Consider the following 15,084-nt stretch of genomic DNA (forward strand, 5'->3'; position numbering starts at 1 on the left):
TTCCAGAGTATATTTTACACTCACAGTACATCTCAATTCAGACTAGCCACATTTCAAGTGCTCAATAACCACCTGTGGCCAGTGGCTACCATACTGGACAGTACAGGTCTAGGCCATCATTAGGCCTAGGGACAATGCCAGCATGCTTTAGCTTTTGAGAGCAAAACTCAGTTAAACATCCACTGAAGGAGGTGGTGCCTTCATTCATCTGGGAAGAAATCCTTTTATATCTAATTTCCTATCTTAGAATTAGAACTCAGATATGAAAAGGTTGTCTACTGGGAATGAGTATTAATACATTTATTTGAAGTAAATTCAGACAGACTTTTTTTTCCCACAGAAATGAAGTCTGATGTAGCTGCCTGGATCAACAGGACTGGCTTTGCATTCCACATCACGCAGGACCAATGAATAAGCTAACTCTATAGTTGCGCAGTTGTGATGAAAATACATTTTATGTCATATTTTATATTTTAAATATATCATTTGCACCTATTTAAACTTGTCCAATGAATGAGCTAACTCTATAGTTGTGCAGTTATGATGAAAATACATTTTGTGTCTTATTTTGTATTTTAAATATATCATTTGCACCTATTTAAACTTGTGATAAAAATAGATACCCTCTAAAACATACTAGGGGATTCATAATTTTTCAATATTCATGTAGGAAATATGCAAGCAAGAATGTCTGAAGACCACTGCCAGATTATCACAGCCAGCATTTAGTCTAGACATTCTAAGTGTTCTTCATGCCACTGCATTGACTAGAGAAGGAGTGTTTGGCCTAGGAAGAAATTCAGGATGTGCTTCATTCTTGGTTATTCTAAAGAATTCCAAATTTCAACTTTTTAGAATAACTATACATTCTTCCCTAAATCTGTACCTTTAACCTTAACTCTTACCAAGTACCCAACTCAGCTTTTTACTTAGACTGTGAAAATGTCCAATCAATAATCACTCTCCAGAGAGCTCAACTTCAAAATGTACCTATGCCTTCCTAGGTCCAGTGTTCTTTGGCCCTGCCTCTATCTGATGCCCACATGTATTTACTTCTCCTTTCCTCCTTCATGTCTCTCAGGAAAACTATTATTTCCTAATCCCAGGTTCTATTAAGCTTGCTTAAACTGAGATCAGTTGAATAGGCACAGGCAAAAGGCCTTAGCTTGTTAGGTTTTACCACATAAGCTGAAGCATCTAGTGGACAGTTACACACCACTCCAGAAGCTCAGTAAAGGACACGTGTCCCAACTTACATTCATCTGGCTACACACCTCCCTTAAATTCTGCTCCGCAGATCACAGAACGATTCAAAGTCAGGCACAAAAATTAAGGATTGAAGTATGGAAGTGACAGAGAACCACAAAGGCCACAGAACAACACTCTGGCATTGCCACTGCAGACCCCACATGGGAAACTCACCAGCAGGAGCTATGGAAGGGGGCCTGCCTCGTTTTCTTTTTGGCTCCCTCAAGTTTTCTTGTGGACTCTTCACAATGTCATTTTCAGGCTTCTTATCCACTTGAGCATCTCCAGAGTACTCCCTGTCATTTTCTGAAATGTTCTCCTTATCTTCCTTCTCGTTCTTGGGGAGGCTTTTCTCTGACACCTTCCCCTTTTCAGAACAGATTAACTTTCCTTCTTTATCAGGCTGCTTGGGTCGCTTTTCTGTCTTTAAGGCTTTGTCCTCTTTGTCTTTCTTCACGTTGACAGTGGCTTTTCTTTGTTCTTTAAACTTCTCTCGTTTATCAGGAGATGATGGAAGACTTTTGTGGTCTGTTTCTTTAGGCCTAGCATTACCCACAATATTCTAAAATGAGCAAAATAGCGATGAAACACACTTTGTAATTACTTGCAAATATAAAATCAGGTGGGTTTTTTTTTTTGCAAACATATGAAGACAAACAAATTAAAACAGGACATATGCTATGTCACATAATGGAAAGAACCACTGAAAATACCCTTCCATACTCTGAGGCTTGAGAACCAATCCTAAATTAAAAAAAAAAAAAAAAAAGTCGTGTTCAATTCCTTCTGAGACAGAATGATCTATATTTTGATTAAGTCACTGGATAATTAAAGGGACAAATACCCCAGGGACCTCTTCTGCAAAGCAATCTTTCTGACAGAGGTATTCTAAGAAAATGTCTCCAAGCTACATCCTTCTCGTCCCAAGCATGACTACACAGACCCAGGGCCTTTCAGAGGCCTGGCTCAGTTTGCCAGTGGATGCTGATGCCCTGTGCAGAGAAGAACACAAACTGATAAATGGAAGCTGAACAGGAAAGCTGTAAAGACTGTCTAACCCAGAAGCAGGGTCTTTGCTTCCTTAATCAGGTAAAGGCTATGCCCAAGCCAATATATCACCTACTGTGCTCCTGAGCTACTGAGTTTTTGTCCACTGGACAGAAGTATTACTTCTTGGTTACTTTCCTCCTAAATGACTTTTTTTTTTTAATTTTTTTTTTTTTTTTAACGTTTATTTATTTTTGAGACAGAGAGAGACAGAGCATGAACGGGGGAGGGTCAGAGAGGGAGACACAGAATCTGAAACAGGCTCCAGGCTCTGAGCTGTCAGCACAGAGCCCGACGCGGGGCTCAAACCCACGGACTGTGAGATCATGACTTGAGCTGAAGTCGGATGCTTAACCGACCGAGCCACCCAGGCGCCCCCTAAATGACTTTTTAAAGCATCCTAAAAATCGTGTGTCCTAATATGGCTGCTCCTAATAAAGTCAGCTCTGAAAGCTCTAGAGTTTACAAAACTACAATTAAATTTGTATGTGTATCTCTCTTCCAAGACCTCAAGAGAACAGCAGGGACCACCATATCAAGTGCGTATGGAATCCCCAGCACCAAGCACGCACTAGGCATGCAGATCTCTCACAAAAGCTGGAAGGAGTACCTAAATATTCAGTAAGTGAAAGTTTAATTTGTCCCATAAGGATAAATAATAAACAAGGTTAGACCCTGGAAGAAAATTTTTCAGATCCCCAAAATTTTCTGAAAGCAGTCAGGTTTGAGAGCAAGCACTCCTCAGTAACTGCTGGCAGCATCATAAATGACAACCACCTTAGGGGGAGGGGCAGCATGTTGGCAATCTGTGTCAAAGAATTAGAACTAGAATGAATTCCTAGAAATGAAATTTTCTGACAGAATAATCAGACTTATATATTCAAATTTACAAATATCCTTATAAATGACCATTAGGGAATTAATTACACAAAGCAGAGTTATATACATATTACACAATACTAAATAGCCAGGAAAAGCCATATTATCATATACTATTAAGAACTTAAGAAAATGTTATTTTGTTAAAAGAGCAAGATATAACCCCCATATTAAAAAAAGAGCAAGATATAGAATACTAATATAACCATATGACCCCAATTTTGAAAATATATATTAATATTTACAAAAAACACAGGATATATGCCAATCTGTTAAGAGCAATTGTATTTAGATAATAGAATTATATCATTTTTACTTCCATTGTGCTTTTCTATAGTTTCCAAATTTTCTACAGTTAATGTGTCATTGTTATAACTTCAAAAAAGATAAATATCCCTAATATATAAATTATCAAAACATTTAGAACAGTATGGTCATACAGAAAAAAACCTCAATCTATTCTAGTAATATATGAAAATACCTTTAGAAATTGTCTGTGACAGATACTTTTAATGAGTTAAGCTTTGGAGGTACATAACCATCCACTGCCATGGCTGCAGGCCAGGGGCTGCTCTCCAACGCTTGGGTGCCTTGTCTGAAGCTAGGGCCTTAGGGCTGGTCTCCTATGAGGGTGCAGGGCACTCAGTTTCCAGATGCCTAAGGGAAGAAGCTTTTTAACAAGGCCAACAAACACCGCTTCTTACCCAGCCTGGCCCTGTTAGGTGTGCTCCACTGCAGAAAGGCCCTTGGAGCCAAGTTACTGCTGGCCTTTGAAACCACCTTATTCTGTACCAGCTTTTAATACCAGGTTGTGAGTAGAAACCCCAGCGTCCAGACTTTGGTCCCTATGGGAGGGAGCCTGATAATCTTGGGCTGGCTTGCCTTAGCTCTTTGAGCTTCCTTGTATTTAATTTCTGGGTACTTTTTTGAGAGTTGGAGCAGGGAGAGGATTAAAAGAGAAAGGCAAATTGAAAGTTAAGCTCTGTATATAGCCTTATGGAACCCTAGATTCTTAGGGCTGAAGAGACCTGAGAAGTCTTTTAACCAAATATGATGCCCTCGTTGAAAAAACAAATACCAGCAGGAGCCATGGGCCTGCATCTGACTACCCACCAGGTCTGAGATGAAGTGAGACACTCAGGGACAGCTGGGAATCGGGAAATGAAGCACCCACAAATCCACAGTGGGTAAGGTGCTCATCTCCAACCCAAAGCATCTCAAGTGCTAGCAATCAATTTATTGAGTACAGCCAAGTAAACAGTTGAATGTTATCTGGAGCCCTACATTTCCATTTGGGGAGATTCTGGGTACAATCTGACAATTCTGAACAAATTCTTAATACGGTCCTCTATTATTAACTTACTCCACAAACTCAACACAAAAACTGCCAAAGGGGCGCCTGGGTGGCTCAGTTGGTTAAGAGTCCAGCCAACTCTTGTTTTGAGCTCAGGTCATGATCTCACGGTTTCATGAGTTCGCGCCCTGCATCAGGCTCTGTGCTGACAGCGCGGAGCTTGCTTGGGATTCTCTTTCTCTCTCTCTGTCCCTCCCCCACTCACTCTGTCTCTGTCTCTCTCAAAAGAAATAAATAAAAACTTTTAAACTAAAAAAAGTTCCCAAATTTAAGGCCAAAATCACTTTTTAAATTTTAAAGAAACTCTACGCCACACATGGGGCTCAAATTCACAACCCTGTGATCAAGAGTCACATGCTCTGGGGCACCTGGGTGGCGCAGTCGGTTAAGCGTCCGACTTCAGCCAGGTCACGATCTCGCGGTCCGTGAGTTCGAGCCCCGCGTCAGGCTCTGGGCTGATGGCTCAGAGCCTGGAGCCTGTTTCCGATTCTGTGTCTCCCTCTCTCTCTGCCCCTCCCCCATTCATGCTCTGTCTCTCTCTGTCCCAAAAAAAAAATAAATAAAAACGTTGAACAAGAAAAAAAAAAAAAAAGAGTCACATGCTCTGACTGAGCCATCCAAGCACCACACAAAATTCGATTTTAGTGTACTATATAGCACCTCCTTAGATGCCTAAGCAGCAAATGATGGAAGAGAAAAAACCTCTTCAAGGCTAAAGCTTTATAACTGTTTCAATTTTCTGAAAAGGAAAACCAGCAAAAGGCAAAAACATTCTTAAGGCTACCTTTAAAGATACCAAGTATCATAATCCTTTGAAAATGTTAAATATAGGTACAGAAGAATTTACTAAATCTTGTGATAAGCATTTGATCATAAGAAAAGACAGGTCCCAGCATCACCAAATACTGTCACATCAAAAACTACCCAAAGAGGTGAGTAACAATTTTTAACGATCAGAATTGTTAAAACATTAATATCCAAATTTTGATCTTGCTTTCCCCTCAACTATTTCACTAGGGCATAAACATGAAAAAAGACTAAAGGGGAAAAAATGAAAAGAGTAGGCAACAATTTCTAGATGGTCATGTCTAGATGGACCACATTTCTAGTATCAAAACTCTTGTCCCATGCTCAAGCAAACACGTGCATGGTGACCAGAACAAAAGGAAACAAAATTTTCAAACCAGGCACATGTAGCACAAATGATTGCCAAATACACACCAAACTGCAGTTTTGAAACCACCAAGTCATGATCCTGAGCTGAAGGGACTAAGTTAAATGAGGAGAAAATACACTCTAGGTTTCCTCAAGCATTTCAGCACATTCCCTATGATGAGTAACAGCTCTGGGGACAGGGCACAGGGAGAGAGAAAAAAAAGAGTAATAAGGAGACACTTTCGAGAAAAGATGAGGAAAACAGATAACAGGAAATGGCAGAGAGGGAAAAATATTAACAATTTCCGAAAACCTGCATATTGCTTTCTAGTGAAATTGTGTCAGGTAAAGGAAATAAAGACTTTGCCATCATAAACAAATATAATGCCTTTATTTGAGAAACAAAATTACAATGTCAGTATTATTCATACCACAAAGCACAAAACCACATTTCTCACCTGATCTTTGGAAAAAGCTTTGACATGAATATGTTTGACAGTCTGAACTACTCCATCATAAAATTTCACAGTGTAAGTACCTAAAATTCAAGGAGATATCATGATTTAAGTTGCAGTTTCATGAAAGCAACAAAACTTTTCAAAGCATAAATACAAGGGAGCTCCAACCACAACAATAAATGTATGAGAATTACATATTAGGAATCAGTCTTATTTATGTCCAAGATAATAACTAATATGCATGCCTTCATTTCTTAGTCAACATTACATAGTAAGTTTTCTCTTAATCTATACAAATCAAAATCCATCAAAAACAGCTCATTTTCAGGATGGCTGGGTGGCTCAGTTGGTTGGGCATCCTGACTCTTGGTTTTGGTTCAGGTCATGATCTCTCAGTTCGTGGGTTTGAGCCTCACGTTGGGCTCCACACTGACCAGAGCCTGCTTAGGGATTCTCTCTCTCTGCCCCTCCCTTTCTGCTCATGTTCTCTCTCTCTCTCTCTCTTTCTCAAAATAAATAAACTTAAGAAAAAACAGCTCATTTTTATGATGTTTCATTAAAAGAAAAAAAATGCACTGAATTTCGGCCAAGAACAAAGAGCAATAAAACAATTAAGAATGTGAGGAAAATGCAGATTTATTTATTGTTTGGTGAATTATTAATTTTTATCAATATGTTCTAGGCTTCAGAGTGGTAGTAACTGTTAAACTTCAAAAGAAACATGACTGCTAACTAAACGTATCATGTTTTTGGAGGTCACATTAATCTCATAATCTATATGAATGACCTTCATGTTACAATATTTAAAAATAGAGACTTGGCCAAAACACTTAATGGGGCCACTACATTGTCAGTTATTCCATTAGGAAAAAAAAAAAATCTAACAAAAATCACTGCTATAAGACTGAAGCTGAAAATCCAAATAATCTTCTCCCCAAATGAGGCATCCAACTATAATACAAAACTTCTCATTAGTTGCACTCAAACCAACATTTTCAAACTTTTACATCTTAGAACCCACCTCCCCCCCCCCTTTTTTTTTGCCCCAGAGATAAAAAAAAAAAAAATAATCCGTTAACCTTGTCAAGATTATCGGTGAACTTCTGGTAATCATGTAATGGTTTACTACCGGTAAACATGATCAGTCAGCTTTCAGGATCAATTTCCCACCAAACAGGAAAGGGGGGGGGGAAATCCCAAGGGCTGGGAGCAAAAGAATGCAACAAGGAAGTCTAAGACCTTCTGGCTAGTTACTTTCTTCTTACACATTCTCTCTCCACCCCACCCCACCTCTCCTCCAGTCCTAAACAGGGCCCTGTCAATGGCTAGCCACCTCTAATGAAAGCCTCATTCTGTAGTGTTCAAAGTCCAATACAATCTGAGCCCAATTATTTTCCAAACTTTGTTTCTCATTACCACCATACAAAAACCACCAACTCAAAGTAATGAGCTACTTGCCACCCAATGAAACTGCCTTGTGATATTTTCACCTCCACATCTTTATGAAAGTATTGTCTGCCTGGAATGTGCTCAGTTCATATGACCACAATATGTTCTGTAAAAGCTTCCTGACTTCCTACTTAAGAGAGACTTTTCCCTGCTCTGAACTTCTCAAAGACTCATTTTGTCCCCTTGCCTGCAGAGTCTCAACTTAGGCCTACCTTCATGTAGAAGGCAGATCCCAAATCAAAGGCAGGCTCTCCAAGGCCAGGGACCACATCCCACACCAGTCTCTCTCACACAATACCTGGTTAACTGCAGACCAGGGCTTCTCAAAGTATGGTGCCCAGACCAGGAATACCAGCAACTCTTGAGAACTTGTTAGAAATGTAAGTTACCAGCACCACACCTGATAAACTGAATCAAAAACTCTGAGAGTGCGTCACAGAAATAAATTTTAACAAGTGTCTCTGGTAATTCTGGTACACACTAAAGTCTGAGAACCACTGCTATAGACAATTAGTAATTACGTACTAAACTGTATTCCCAGTAATTACAAAATAAAGTTGATTATTTGTCACAAGTGTCACCAAACAGAACAAAGTGGCTAGAAAACTAGATACAAGGATATATTGTTATGCTGGGTTGGTTAAAGGATTCTACATAAGACAGCTCACCAATGATTGATGAGTTCTTACAACAAAGGCCTGGGATCCTGTCTTCCTGCCTCTATTGTGAGAGCACTGGCAAGCCAAGAAGCAATGCTAAGTAATGCTATGGACTCTAAAAATACCCTTTCCAAGCAACCATGACACAGTTCTGGCCAGCCTGGGGATGGGGGCATTAAGAACCCACCTCTCATGAAATCTTAAAAGATCAAGTATGCCAACAAGCCACCCAAGCCTACACCCCTTCATCTATCTTACCAAGAAAGTTAGCACCAATTACATCAAAATGAAAACCGTCCATTTTTACAGACATTTCAAACATCCAGAAGGATAACATTTAGTAATGTTACCCAACAGTCCAACATTTTCAGCTATTTGAGGTCAATTCTGAAGCTTACTCTTGATGGCAGGCTCAAAAAGGAGGCCTTAAATGAAGAGGTGTGCACTGAGTTCCAAAAAGAGCTAAAACAGAGCTAAATAGAGGTAGGATTAGAACCTAAGCCTCTCTAAAAACAATAACAACAACAACAAACATCTAAGCCTCTCTGCTGACCTCTGACCAATTCTTCTTCCACCACCCCAAACTGCCTATTTCCCAAGTCCCTCAGCCTTTAGTCCAAAATACCGACCCAGAGCATCAATGACCACTCTGAAATGACTTGCACTATGGTAAGGTACTCATGGATCACCATCCTTACTTAGACAGCAATATCCTGGCCCTGACCCTTTTTACTTCCAAAGAACTACAAGGGATCATCTCAAAACTTGTTTCCTTGATCATGTACACAGCCTAACCTGGGCTTCAATAAATCAGAAGGAAAAGAACAATACATCCCATAGACAATAGTGGCCTAGGCCCAATTCTGGAGAGAGGCCCCAAATCTACTTTAATGGTTCCTGTACAACTAAAAGAATGTCTTCCCCTGGAATCCTCCCGCGGGTGGCTGACAATAGAGTTCTCCCACAGCCACAAATAATATCTAACAAATAACATGTAAATTACAGAAAAAATAAGTGCATCCCCCTGCTTCAGTCTCCTTTAAGAAGCCCCTGTCCTGGGGCACCTAGGTTGCTCAGTCAGTTAAGCGTCCAACTCTTGATTTCGGCTCAGGTCATGATCTCATGGTTAGTGAGTTCGAGCCCCAAGCTGGGCCACACTGACAGTACGGAGCCTGCTTGGGATTCTCTCCCTCTCTCTCTCTCTCTCTGCCCCTACCCACTCATGCCTCGAGCTCTCTCTCTCCCCCCTCTCTCTCCCCCTCAAAATAAATAAATAAACATGGGCCTCTGGGGGTTAAAAACTCAGTTTACTGGACAACCTTATAGCAGTCGGTCAAGTACAGAAGGGATGTAAGAAAAAAAACTAGAGATGCATAGCAAACTGATCTTCTCTAGGGCCAAGGAAACGGGATGGCACAAGTGACTCTGGATAGACTTCTGTTGCTCTTGAAATCTACCATAACTATGACTTGAAGGCCTTTTCTCTATCCCACTCATTCTCCGAGAGTCAGAGAATTCCAGAATGCCAAGGATAGGAAACTCAAAGTTTTCAAACATGGATTCTCAAAGTCCTGATGTGCTCACAGATGTGCCTTCTGGGGTGGGCAGAGAAATACACACAAGTTTGCAAGTATATCTTCCCCTCCCCCATCGTTTCTTCTTAGCCAATTTTACATAATGGGCTTAGGTTCTGTAGCCAACAATTTCTAAAAATGCTCATCTGTTCCAATTCCTTCTTTGAGTTCTAACTGCACAAGCGTCCAGAGAAAGGGTAGTAAACTGCCAGTAATCAAGGAGCAGGGACTGGGACCAGATCCAGAGTCCTAGTCAGGGCCCTCAAGATACCACCATGCTCCAGAAAATACTGACCATCTACACCCACCCTACCATCGTATCAGGCATGTGTGTACACACTCCCAATAAACACCTGCCCCTGACAACTTTTGCCATTTTAGGAAAACTCTGCCTCAGAGAGACAGTCTAGGACTTTAGGAACTGCAGTTCAGGAACTTTGGAGCCCCCCCCAGACCTACATCCAGGTTGCAGTTCTGTCATTTATGTACCTGCTCTGTAACCTCAAGCAGCTTCTGCTGTTAGCTTAGCTGCTCATCTGTAAAATGATAGGGTTGATGGCAACAACCTTTCCATGTCTGTCTGAATACTACTAAATCAGATCAGATATGGAAACTGTTTAGCAAAGTAACCCTTACAGAGCAAGGGATCAATAAGTGGTTCCAATTACTACTATCTACCAATCACTTTAAAAGGGAAGCACCAACCCCTTCCCCACTTAGAAGGTAAGAGCCAAGCTAGCACCTGCGTGTGTGGGCCTAAATCTTCCTTTCATCTCTGTGCAAAGCTCTTCACACAGTCCCAACATCCCCACATTTCAAATACAGGATCAGTTACAGCATGAAGACAAAAAATAGTAACTGCTTCAACAAGAGACTCTAGAAATAAAAGCATTTCCAAAGAATCTCCTCTTACAAATGCAGACTTCAGGCACTAGACCAAAGACTGAACTGAGGGAACAGAGAACACATAACCTAAGAATACGTATAATTTTAAGGAAGAGGGACCTGATTTGCCTGTTCACTCAAGTTAAAGAACCACAGATCAACAGGAAGGAACAATTCCTCATTTTGTTGTAAATGCAAACCTACTTTCAGTTTCCCCCAGAGAACGCCTTGCAGAGCAGCGTGGTCTTAGTCCATGATGGGGACACAAAGCCCTGACACTTGTGGCTCTGCCATACCCAGTGTGAAAAAGGGAAGCTGAGCAGCCGCAGCAAAGAGCTGAGGTCAACTCACCAGAGATGGCTTCTGAACAAAGATTCTCTGGAAGCAGAATCCTGTCCTTTACTCCAAACACAGACAAAGGGGCTAACAAAGCTAACCAGGTGTGGCTACCTTCACATGAAATGATGCTTAATTACCACTGCCAAAGAACTATTCCAGGTGAAAAGGGCTAAATAACATTGCACTGCCCTCCCCAGTTTCCAAGTGCTAAATAACTCCCTTAAGAAACTCTAAAGTCACCATTTAGTTGTGTTTCACACCAGACTCCCAATGCCAGCAACCTCAATGCTCAGCCTCAGGAAAACCACCAAGGAGGTTGAGAGTGGCAAGAAAATGAGACCAAGCCTCCCAAAGATGAATCTACAAGGTGTGATTTCACTATATGCCCAGCTTCTAGCAGCACCAACAAGACAAAATGACTTTTACAGGAAATAAAGGGGGCACCTTGCCAGCAGAGCTCCTCCTCACAGAGCCATGAAACTGTGATAGCCTCTGCTGCAGATGGAAATGAGGCAGAGCAAGCAGAAAATACCAGGGAAAGAATGAAAAAAGAGTCCAGCATTGTCCTCCCCACATCCTGCAAGGACTACAGTCACACTGAACTAGAAACTGCCCACCAGCTCCCATGGATAAAATCTAACCCAAAGGCAGTACCAAAGAGTCATTATCTCTTCAAAATCAGGCACAGATCTGAACTCCCACAAAGGCTAGCTTTCCTTCACAATCCACAATGTGACCATAATACCACCCAGCCGATTCCACTACCTTTCAGGATTTCCCCTGCCCCGTGACCTTCCTCTCCTCTCCCTTCCAATTAGTCTTAAGAACCAGTAAGGACTTCAGACCAAAGAACTCCAGGAAAAACTGGTTCTGGCAGAAATCTCCACTCATTTTTTTTTCTTTCAAGTTTATTTATTATTTTGAGAGAGAGAGAGAGAGAGAGAGAGAGAGAGAGAACACGAACGAGCAGTGGAGGGGCAGAGAGAGAGGGAGACAGAGGATCCAAAACAGGATCCGAAGTAGGCACTGTGCTGACAACAGAGAGCCCCATTCAGGGCTCAAACTCACAAATCAGGAGGATCATGACCTGAGCCAAAGTTGGACACTTAACCAACTGAGCCACCCAGGTGCCCCTCCACTCATTTTCAATGTCTTTCAAATAACTAAAATTTACTGGACAGAATTCAGAGCTTACAGAACCAATATTATTAGGGTGGCAAATGGCTATTTTAGGGACAATCATTATCTGAAGACTCCCCCTCCTATAATTTTAGCACACAGAGGAAATAAACAGAAAATATTTTTTAAAACAACCTGCAAAGCTCTGGTTGCCCCAGTTCAAAAGAGTTTAAGAGACATTTAAAAATCTTAACTATGCCTAATAATGTGGCAAATGAGTTTCAGTCCTTAAATGATTATTTCAAAATATTCCAGACTCATCCACACATAAAAAAACAAAAACAAAAACAAAAACAACAGTAACTACAGACAGGGGTCCTTCCCCGCTCCCCTCATGATTTATCTGCACCATTCTATTCCTGTACTGCCTCCTCCTGGTTGCTCTATATCAACACCCACTTCATGCAGCCTTGAACTAGGTCTTTTCTCTTTTTTTCTTTTTTTAAATCCATGATGCCCACCTCTAGGATCTGCATAGATGCAAACAGCCTCCTTCCACCAAGACCCCATCCTACCCCTCTAAGAGACTGCTCCCGGGCTCCCCAAACCGTTCTTCTTCAATCTGCCTTTTCTCCTTTGATACTCCCTCATCCAACCCCCTTGGCCCCATTTCTGTGCTCCATGTGTCTCTGGGACATCACTGGATCAAAAGACAAACATTGCTTCCTTTCTACAACCTCCTTTATATACAGAGTTACCCATGTTACTACTCACAACTTTTATGTGATCTAAGGGACAGCCATTTCCCCAAGGGAGCACACCTCCAATGGATATTATTCAGGGGGAATACACTCAATTGATCAGCATAAATCAACCTAATAGACCTTCAGGAACACATCTATGTACACATAGAACACCTAATTTCTATCATATGATTTAAATGTAGTAAGAGCAGAAAAAATTTTTAATCTTGAAAATAAGACTTAAAAAGTAAACTGTCCTTTACTAAAAAGCAGTTTAATAACATGTGAGCTCTCCTTTAAAATACATTTTTAGATTAAAGTGATACATATGAAAAATAATAACAGGATTCTATTTTGAACACAAACTTATAAAAGAAATTTAGAAAAACTAGAGGGTATTATGCTAAGCGAAATTAGTCAGAGGAAGACAGATATCATAAGACTTCACTCATATGAGGACTTTAGGATAAAACAGATGCACATAAGGGAAGCAAAAGTAATATAAAAACGGGGGGGGGAGGGGACAAAACATAAGAGACTCTGAAATATAGAGAACAGAGGGTTGCCGGAGGGGTTGTGGGACAGTGATGGGCTGAATGGGTAAGGGGCTTAAAGAATCTACTCCTGAAATCATTGTTGCACCATGCGCTAACTTCGATGTAAATTATAAAAAATGAATAAATTATGGGGCGCCTGGGTGGCTCAGTCAGTTGAGCGGCCGACTTCGGCACAGGTCATGATCTCGCGGTCCGTGGGTTCGAGCCCCGCGTCGGGCTCTGTGCTGACAGCTTGGAGCCTGGAGCCTGTTTCAGATTCTGTGTCTCCCTCTCTCTGACCCTCCCCTGTTCATGCTCTGTCTGTCTCTGTCTCAAAAATAAATAAACGTTAAAAAAAAAAATTTTTTTTTAAATAAAAAAAATTTTTTTTAAATGAATAAATTATAGAAAAAAAAGAAATTTAGGGAACGGGTGCCTGGGTGGCTCAGTTGGTTAAGCATCAGACTTTGGGCTCAGGTCATGACCTCGCCATCTGCAGCCTGCTTCAGATTCTGTCTCCCTCTCTCTCTCTCTGCTCCTCCCCTGCCTGTGCTCTCTCTCTCTCTCTCTCCCTCTCTCTCCCTCTCTCTCTCTCTCTCCCAAAAATAAACAAACATTAAAAAAAGAAAGAAAGAAATTTAGGGAAACAAGGACTATTCAAAAAGGCTGAATCAACCATGAACTGGAGTAGTCAGTAACTGCTCAGACATCTTAAAAGATACAACCTTGGGGCGCCTGGGTGGCGCAGTCGGTTAAGTGTCCGACTTCAGCCAGGTCACGATCTCGCGGTGCGTGAGTTCGAGCCCCGCGTCGGGCTCTGGGCTGATGGCTCAGAGCCTGGAGCCTGTTTCCGATTCTGTGTCTCCCTCTCTCTCTGCCCCTCCCCCGTTCATGCTCTGTCTCTCTCTGTCCCAAAAATAAATAAAAACGTTGAAAAAAAAAAAAAAAAAAAGATACAACCTTGTTTTGGAAGCCTGAGGCAAGAGGACTGTGCTTTCAGGATAACCTACATCTGGTAGCAGAATTAACCCACACTGGCCTAACAGCTGGGGGACGGGGGGGGGGGGGGGGGGGGGGTGAATAGAGCAAAAGAGAAACAGAAATTTCTGCTACATGCAAATATATGTTTTTTTTTACCATTTCAACCCATTCTCAAACAAAACTTGATCAGCCCCAGGTCCAGCATTTAACAAGAGTGCTGAATGAATACCTGAAAAACTTCACTGAATAAAAAGTCAATCTGGCCATATAGCCACCACAAACAGCGGTACTAAGAGGTCATGGACATACCACAAACAACCTGATAGAAAATACTACAAAAAAAATGTATCACTCAGATCCAGAGTCTGTTCTCTCAGTGTCAGGATGCTGACCATACATATTATTTTCTTAACCATCCTCCTGCCTTTGTACTAGCAAAAACAGCCTCTCTGGGTCATGTTCCCAGTCTTGACTCCTCACGGGTTATAAACCTGGCAAAGGCATCCCAACTCGGTGCTCTAAATCCCAGGGCCCCAGTTTCAACTAGCAACTTTGATACTACAGACCACCTTCAATCACCTTGCATCCACAAAGCATTTTTTTTTAAGTAGGCTCCATGCCCAATGTGGGGCTTGAACTCATGACTGAGTTGAAGAGT

General features: G+C 41.3%; 1 protein-coding gene and 1 pseudogene across 2 annotated transcripts in view; one reads left to right on the forward strand and one right to left on the reverse strand.

Annotated features, from left to right (window-relative positions):
- Nucleotides 1-15,084, reverse strand: part of PHF20 (PHD finger protein 20) — a 173,159-nt gene that overhangs the window by 77,744 nt on the left and 80,331 nt on the right. For both annotated transcript variants that reach the window (XM_047068404.1, XM_047068403.1), the window contains exons 5-6: nt 6,142-6,221; nt 1,423-1,810 (exon numbers count right to left, since the gene is read on the reverse strand). In XM_047068404.1, the coding sequence (XP_046924360.1) occupies nt 1,423-1,810; nt 6,142-6,221 (468 nt within the window). The remainder of the gene's footprint in view (nt 1-1,422; nt 1,811-6,141; nt 6,222-15,084) is intronic.
- Nucleotides 2,717-4,069, forward strand: LOC124503180 (transmembrane protein 256-like; annotated as a pseudogene).

The sequence above is a fragment of the Lynx rufus genome, unplaced genomic scaffold (assembly GCF_022079265.1).
Source record: "Lynx rufus isolate CCGP_SWC_20201006 ecotype Redwood Valley unplaced genomic scaffold, mLynRuf1.p SCAF_8, whole genome shotgun sequence".
In the NCBI taxonomy this organism is placed as follows: domain Eukaryota; kingdom Metazoa; phylum Chordata; class Mammalia; order Carnivora; family Felidae; genus Lynx; species Lynx rufus.